At 60.0% G+C, this 8,205-nt stretch overlaps 1 protein-coding gene across 1 annotated transcript; it reads left to right on the top strand.

Annotated features, from left to right (window-relative positions):
• Positions 1–986: 986 nt before the first annotated feature.
• Positions 987–7,689, top strand: UAP1 (UDP-N-acetylglucosamine pyrophosphorylase 1). The gene is made up of 9 exons (XM_033068012.1): positions 987–1,293; positions 1,365–1,569; positions 2,211–2,386; positions 2,573–2,745; positions 3,739–3,932; positions 4,269–4,412; positions 4,723–4,911; positions 6,896–6,962; positions 7,133–7,689. The coding sequence occupies exons 1-9, from the start codon at positions 993–995 to the stop codon at positions 7,223–7,225; spliced, it is 1,542 nt and encodes a 513-aa protein (XP_032923903.1). The 5' UTR covers positions 987–992; the 3' UTR covers positions 7,226–7,689.
• Positions 7,690–8,205: the final 516 nt, after the last annotated feature.

The following is an 8,205-nucleotide window of genomic DNA, read 5'->3' as shown; positions in this document are numbered from 1 at the left end:
CCTGGCGAGGATTTCTGGGGAGCCTGGATCTTCTGTCTCCACTCTGCTTCCCCACCCTCCAGCCCCCTTAGCATGTGTGTGTATGGGAAATCATCTTGGAATGCGTTTCCAGTCCTGCCAGCCGCCTTCAATCCAGGCAGCAGTAACTGATTTACCCTGTAATTTCCGTACTGTTATAATTCCCGTTAGGACACTAATAAAAATCCTCACGTTCCTCTAACTGTACCCCCGGTTAGCTGGGCACAGCTTCCCCGGCCATTCTCCCCACACAGGCCCCAGCCTGGCCGGACCCCCCGTGTCCCCTCCCGGTCACTCGGGGCTCGGTTTCCTGCGGCAGCCCCGCTGACTCAAGGCCCACAGGGGCGCGTCCCAGCCCGGCGTGACGATAACAGGGGCGAGCCGCCCGCTGACGCACGGCCTCCCCGGGGGCTGCTGCGGCTTGCACAACGCTGCCGGGATGGCACTGCCCCGTCCCGGCACCGAGCCTGGCAGGGCTCCAGCGGCGCTTGTGCTCGTGGAGCGGCTGCCGGGGGTGTCCTGTGCGTGGCCGGGGCTGCGCTCCAAGCCCCTCAGGGTCCCTCCCGGTTCAGCACATCCCGTCATCCTGGCATGACGGCACGAGCGGCGCGTGTGTCACCGCTGCTGACGCCTCAGGGCTGCCGGGCCCGGCTGGGCGGGCCCTCCTCCGCAGGGCCCCGGCCTGCGCGTTTTGGGGCGGATTTGGGGCTTTTCGCTCCCCGCTCGCCGCCCCCGAGCCCGCCGGGGCCGCGCGCTGACGTGGCGCGCGTTGCCATGGCAGCCAGCCGCGCGCGCCCCGCCCGCGCCGCAGCGGCCGCTCCGATTGGCGGCGGCCACGCGAGGGGGGCGGGCGGTCCCGCCCCTCCCCGGCGCCCATTGGGCGGGCGCGGCACCACGTGGTGCGGGGCGCGGCCATTGGCCCGCACGGGCTATAAAGGGCGGCGGGGGGCGGCGTCCGCACGGCGGCGGGCGGGATGGAGGCGGCCGGGGCTGACGGGGACGTGGCGGCGCTGCGGGAGCGGCTGGCGGCGGGCGGGCAGGACCATGTGCTGCGCTTCTGGCCCGAGCTGGACGGCGCGGCCCGCCGGGCGCTGGCGGCCGAGCTGTGCCACATGGACGTGGACGAGATCAACCGCTTCTTCCGCCGCGCCCGCGGGGACGGCGGCGGGGCGGCAGCGGCGGCGGGGCTGGACGCGCGCATGGAGCCGGTGCCGCGGGACGTGCTGGGCAGCGCCTCCCGCGACCGCGGGCTGGTGCCGCGCTGGGAGAGCCGCGGTAGGTGCGCGGGGCGGCGGCGCTCGGCGCGGAGCCGGCGCGGAGGGCCCCACGCGTGTCTGCTCCCGCAGGGCTGGCGGAGATCGCCGGGAGCCGCGTGGCCGTGCTGCTGCTGGCCGGCGGGCAGGGCACCCGCCTCGGCGTCCCCTACCCCAAGGGCATGTGCGACGTGGGGCTGCCCTCCCGCAAGACCCTCTTCCACCTGCAGGCCCAGCGCCTGCGAAGGCTGCAGCAGATGGCGGAGGAGCAGCACGGCACTGCCTGCCATATCCCCTGGTGAGCCCGGCTCGGGGCTGCTGTGGGCAGGGTCCAGCGGGCACTGACGGATCCGGGCCCGGTAGATCGGCACAGCCCTCTGGCTGTCGGCTGCCCGCAGCCCTCGGGGTTGGTGCAGTTCCCTTTGGCAGCCCGAGGTTAGCCTGGATTAGTGCAGTTCCCCTTGGTAGCCCCTGGGTTGATGCTGAGTCCCTCCAAGGACCGTGGACTGGCACAGCCCCTCTTGACGCCAATGCTTTACGATGGGCATAGCCCCTCAGAGTGAGCGGCGCAGAGTGGCGCTGGCAGGTCCCACGCTGTCACACTCAGTCCTATGGTCCTTGGGAGAGGCTTTTGTGTCCCCATGCAGGACAGCAGCCGTGCAAGGTGGGGACAGGGAGATGAGCTGCTGGGGTGCTTTGTGGACAAGGCAGGAGCTGGGTGTCCCATGCACGGTGTTGTACAATTTTGGAGATACACCTGTTGCAGAAAAGGGCGAAACCATTCATTGGCTTGTCAAAGTGGGGGGACCTCAGCAGGTGAGATCCTACTAAACGTGGAGGGGCAAAAAGCCTCTCCTGGGTATTGCCCACATTGGAGATGAGGGGTGTGAGACCCTGCCTCTCTTCCCTGCTCAGTGAGTGTTTTCTGCTCTGCCACAGGTACATCATGACAAGTGGCCGCACTATGGAGTCCACCAAGGAGTTCTTCCAGAAACATCGGTATTTTGGCTTGAAAAAGGAGAATATCATCTTCTTCCAGCAGGGCATGCTGCCTGCCCTGGGATTCGATGGGAAAATCCTGCTGGAGGAGAAGGGCAAGATTGCTATGGCACCAGGTTGGTGGCCAGGGCTGCGACATGGTGCTGAGGAGCAGCTTTTGGAGACTGAGCTGGCCCACAGCTGACTCAGGCTGGGCTGTGGCTGGGCCGATGCCCCTCCACATCAGCCCATGGGGAAGGAGTGTGGGTGGCTGACAGACAACAGGGTGTTGCTGCAGCCCCTGTGGTGTGTTCCCTCTGCAGATGGCAACGGGGGCCTGTACAGAGCCCTGGGCTCACACGGCATCATGGAGGACATGGAGAGGAGGGGAGTGCACAGTGTCCATGTCTACTGTGTGGACAACATCCTGGTGAAGGTGGCTGACCCCAGGTTCATCGGGTTCTGCCTGGAGAAGGGAGCAGACTGTGGGGCCAAGGTATGCTTTAGGGAGTAGGCACTGCTTCTGCAGAGCTGGCTGCTGTCTGTCCTGCTCCTTGCCTGCCTTCCCTGACTGTTCACCCTTCATTTGCTGGCTTGCCACAAGCAGGAGGGATAGCTAAGTACCTGGAGCTCATTGGTGAAGTAACACATGCTGCCAGAGTCCTGCCTGCCCCTGGAGGATGCCTGGCACTGCTCTTCTGCCTTGCACAGGCCCAGGGCTCAGAGGTCCCCCAGGGGCCAAGAGGCTGCTTGGGAGCCTTGTGCAGCTCTTTCCTGGGTGGCTGTGGCTAGCACAGGCAGACAGGATCCTGCCAGCTCTCCCCAGCTTGACATCCTGGTCACCACACTAGGACATGGTGGGTGCAGCTGACGCTGAACCCAGCCCCATATCTTGTGGATAGGACATTGCACGCTTCAAGCTTTACTTTAAAGACAGGCTTGACAGCCAAAGGTTTTGTTTACACTGGGCTTGGCTCTGGCAAACAGGTGAAAGGATTTACTGGCCTTGTAGCTTTCAAAGCATAAGCTGAGAAAGGGAAGGCAGTTTCTCCTCCTGGCCTGCATGAAAGAAAGAGGAAATAAACCTTAGCATGCAGAAAGGAGAAAGCCCTGCACCCCTGCATGCCACTGCTCTGTGGTGACAGTGGTAGGTAGGGATTTGCTGGAGTACCCCACACCCAGAGGAGGTGTGTGAGGTGCAAGGAGGAGAGGAAGGTCGGTGGATGGCTCTGCTGAGCCAGCAGCCTTCTGGTTGTGCATAGCAAGCTGGCTAAAAATACCCTAGCCTGCTGCCAGCTGCACGTTGGCTTGGTGCCACATCCTGCTGTGCCCTCCAGGTGTGTCTGACACCTGTCACCCAGCCCTGCCTCCTCTTGTCCCCATTGCCGGAAGCATCCGGGAGGGCAGGGCTCCAGCATCCCCATCCCTGCTTACAAGGGAGTGTGAGTGAGGTGTGGGTGCCTTTCCCTGACACTGCTTCCCTGGGCAGGTGGTGGAGAAGACCAACCCCACGGAGCCGGTGGGTGTGGTGTGCCGGGTGGATGGCGTGTACCAGGTGGTGGAGTACAGCGAGATCTCCCTGGCCACCGCCCAGAGGCGGGGCTCGGACGGGCGGCTGCTCTTCAACGCCGGCAACATCGCCAATCACTACTTTACCACTGCCTTCCTCAAAGACGTGGTCAAGTAAGGGCCTGCTGAGTGCCATGGTGGGAAATGCTGGTGCTGGGGTGCTGCTGCCCAGCAGAGCTGGCTGTGCCTTGCTCGATGCTGGGATGAGGCCCCCAATGTCTGGCCCCTGCACAGCCCCTTCCTTGAGATAAGGTTTCTCCAGGCCATATCTGGATGCTGCTTCCAGAGTGCAGGCATGGGGGGCTGTCTCTGCTGGCTGCTGTGGGGATGAGCAGCCCGTGCCTTGGGGCAGATGGAGTCAGAGCAGGGCAGCCATCCTGCTGCAGCACTGTCTGAGCTGGGGACATGGCTTGCTCAGGCAAGTGACATCTCTTTCTTGGCCTGTTGCAGCACTTATGAGCCACAACTGCAGCACCACGTGGCTGAGAAGAAGATCCCACATGTGGACATCACTACAGGGCAGCTCATCCAACCCGAGAAACCCAACGGGATTAAGATGGAGAAGTTTGTCTTCGACATCTTCCAGTTTTCCAAGTATGTCCTTTGCTCTCTGTAGGGCCCAGGCTGGCTGCTGGCTCTCCTGGAGCAGCTCTGAGAGCCTCTGGGGTTGTGTCAGGGTGTACCCACTGGCAATGCCTTGGGATAGGGGGGAGGAATGGGTGCTGTGTGCCCTGCTCCTGTGCCAGAAGAACATCTGCTGACCCTACAGAACAGGCCCTCCCCTCCCTCCTGCATGGCTGTGAAAATGGCCCGTGGGTGTGGCTGGGGGAGGGCTGTGGGCCCCCCCGGCAGGGGAAGCAGCCACAATTCCCAAAGGTGACCCTCCCACGCTGTGTTTCCCCAGGAAGTTCGTGGTGTACGAGGTGCTGCGTGAGGATGAGTTCTCTCCCCTGAAGAACGCAGACAGCCAGAATGGCAAGGACAACCCCACCACAGCCCGACATGCCTTGATGTCCCTGCACCACTGCTGGGTTCTCAATGCAGGGGGGCACTTTGTGGATGAAAATGGCACACGCATCCCTGCCATCCCTCGGTGAGCTGCTTCTCCTGTCACTCCTGCTCCTTTTTGGGCTGGATATTGTGCACAAGGCAATCCCAGCACTGATAACAGTATCACAGAAGTGGCCAGCTATGGGTCCCCTCTCCTGGGTGATCTGTGGAGCAGAGCTGGGTGTGAGCTGTGTGCTGGCAACAGGAGTGGTGCTCAGTCAGCAGCAGCTTTCCTTCTCAATTCAGCACCTGGGAGCTGAATCCTGCCAGCCTCCATTGCCCGGCCAAGGAGCCACCAGTGAGCCATGCAGCAGCCAGGCTGCCGTCAACACATCCCTCAGCCACAAGAGCTCCCACCACCCTCTGTAGGGACCAGCAAACCCCAGCCTCATTTGCTGTTTTCCCCCCTTGCTAACCCTTGTTTATTCCCGTGTAGCGTCACAAACGGAAGGTCAGCTGCCAGCCCAGCAGATGTCAATGACAAGTAACTATCCTGTCCCAGGTGCATGGTGGTGGGGCTGTGCTGAGGGACTAACGGGCTGCAGGCAGAGCAGCGTGCCAGGCTAACGGGACCGGGGGCTGGTGGCCGCATGCGGGCAGGGGGGCATGTCAGCCCTGGGCACGGGGACACTGCTTCTCGTGGTGGTGGGCACGGGCAGCTCTGCTCCCTGCTGGGCTCCTTTCTGCAGGGATAACTCCATGGATGGGGCTCATGCTGTTGGTACAGGTGCAGGAAGGCAGCAGCCCCCAAAGGTCACCCCATGTTGGCAAACACCCTGTCACATCCTTTGGTGCCACTCCCTGTTTGTCACAGAGTGGCAGGGACTGGTCCCAGCCAGTCCCAGAGCTGGGGATGGCTGCCACCTCCCCATGTCCGCCAGGCATCCGGGCAGATTATCCCAAAATGGGATTAAAAACATGAAGCAAACGTCAGGCAGGCTTTGATGTAGCATGTGTGAGTCTGAGCACAGCAGCCAGCTGGGCTTTGTGTGACTCCAGCTCTTGAGTTTGGAGGATCCAGAGCATGACACCAGGGAAAGCCCCTGGCTCAGAGCTGGAGTTTACGGGAATACACGGGGAGCTTTAACTCCTCCGTGATGTTCTGTAGCACAGGCGTGCTGGGACTTGGAGCTGGTGAGTGTAAATGACTCGCAGAGTAAGCAATCTTGTTACCTTCCCCTCCTTCATAAGCTGTATTTTCAGGTTCTTTCTGGTGGAATACAGCTGTTTTATCTCTATTTTAATTCCAGACTCCAAGTATTTTCAGGCTCATGACTAAGCCATCATACTAGTTGACATGTAGGAGAAAGGATGCACCTTGTCCTACATTTACCCTTCAATAGCAGTTAATGTCCATTTTTTTTTTAAAACAACTATCTTGAATCTAACACTCAGGGTAAATACCAGTGTGGGTAGGGATGGGTGAGTTTTATTTACTGACACTTGGGACAGGAGGGGCTCAGTGAGTGAGTGGCAGCAGGAACAAACTTCACATCCCATGGCATCCCGTCATGCCTGCCTGGCTACTGGGGCCACTACCTGAGAAAGGGGCACCCTGGGGTGCTGTTACCATGGCTGCTTGTTGGGTCCACACAGCTGCACCCCCAGCTGGATCCAGGGACCATCCAAGCATGTCCTACCAAGGCTGGTGGCAGCAGGAGCAGGGTCAGGGACCCCACATGGGCCTCTGACCCAGGGCTGCAGGAGGAGAAGGAAAGGGTGACTTGTTTCTATGCAGCATTGAAAACAGCAGGACTGGCAGCACAGGCACTGCTGTAGTTACACACATGGAAAGGCATCATGAAAGCCCCATCTAAAGCTCTTTTCCCTTTCAGTCGCTGCTGGGATCTAAACTTTAGCTGGCACTTCTGTGGAGAGCACGCAAGGCTTGACTAACCCAGGGCAGCTCTGCCTGGTGGGGTCTGTGTGGCCCAGACAGCCCCTGACCCTCTGCCTGTCCTTGGGCCAGATCTTGGACCCCATCTGTGTCCCCCTGGCTGCACCTAACTCTGGATGTCTCTCTGCAGCTTGAAGGATGCAAACGACCAGCCAATCCAGTGTGAGATTTCTCCCCTTGTGTCCTACGGAGGAGAAGTGAGTACTGGCTCTGCAGAGGGACTGGGCTGGCAGGGCACACACAAAATGACTCTGATTCACTGCAGAGCTTTGTGGGGCAGCACAGGGGGGAGCAGAGGCACCCCTGAGCAGCTCAGCAGAGCAGGTGATGTGTGGTGTGTTCCAATGAGCCCCTTCTCGTTCTGTAGGGCCTGGAGAAGTACGTGAAGGACCGGGAGTTCCGCACACCTCTGATCATCGACGAGGACGGGATCCACGAGCTGGTGAAGAACGGGATGTAGTGGCAGCCTGGTGCCAGGCAGGGCTGCCCATCCCTCCAGGAACTCAGCCACACAGAGGTTGATAGCTGGGCCTAGCAGGGGCTGCTCCTGCTCACTCCAGCCCTGTGCAGAGCAGGATTTGACCCAGTCGGTTCTTGGCACGCTGTATGCTTCTATTTATATTTTAATTTAAAAACCAAACACTATGGATTCCCCTGCCACAAGGCACAGCTGTGGTGCTGCTCTTTGCACTCCAGGCTGTGGGCGTTTATTTTTAAACATGTATATAGTAATAGTCACTGTACATGCACAGAGAGGATTTTTATGGTACGGGGCTGGGTTTAATCTTGGATTTTTATTTTTCTTAAATCTACATGACTTTTTTTTTTAATAGGGTTCTTGCCATTGCCCATGTCCTCCCTTTTGGTCATCCTTTGTATATTGCACAACTGGAAGCACCCAATTAAACTGTTGACTCCCTCCTATTTGTCATCTGGTGGTGTTTGAGTGACAGTGACTTTCCACCAAGAGGCTCGCAGAGCAGAGACCCAACTGCTCATGCCCAGTACTCAGTTCAGTGCAGCGAGAGTGGCTGGCTGGGGTGGCTGCAGGCAGGGCCTCTAGCTTGCAGTGTTCATTTGGGATGTTCCTGGAGGAAACGGAGAGTTGCACCCTCCTCTTACATTTCTGCAAGCAGTGGCAAGCCTTGAGCAGGTAGGAGGCGGCAGGTGTGTGGCACTGCTGGAGTGCTCAGGGTGAAGCCAGCCTGGCACAGATCCCTTCACCCCTGCCGTGTGCCCTCTGCTGTTCCTGGAGGGCCTCTTCAGCTCCTGCATGAGCCCACTGCCGAGGAGCAGCGTGGTGTCCTGACTGCCTCGGGCAGAGCAGCTGTGCTGCCTCCCCTGTTTGGGAAGGAGGATGTAGAGCTTGGCCAGCTCCTCTCCTGATCCTGGTGTGGTCACAGCCTCCTGCTGCCCCGTGGCTGCCTGGGCAGGGATTTT

This window comes from Catharus ustulatus, chromosome 9 (assembly GCF_009819885.2).
Source record: "Catharus ustulatus isolate bCatUst1 chromosome 9, bCatUst1.pri.v2, whole genome shotgun sequence".
NCBI classification, from domain to species: domain Eukaryota; kingdom Metazoa; phylum Chordata; class Aves; order Passeriformes; family Turdidae; genus Catharus; species Catharus ustulatus.
The sequence above is the reverse complement of the archived record's forward strand: the minus strand, read 5'-3'. Positions and strand labels throughout refer to the sequence as shown.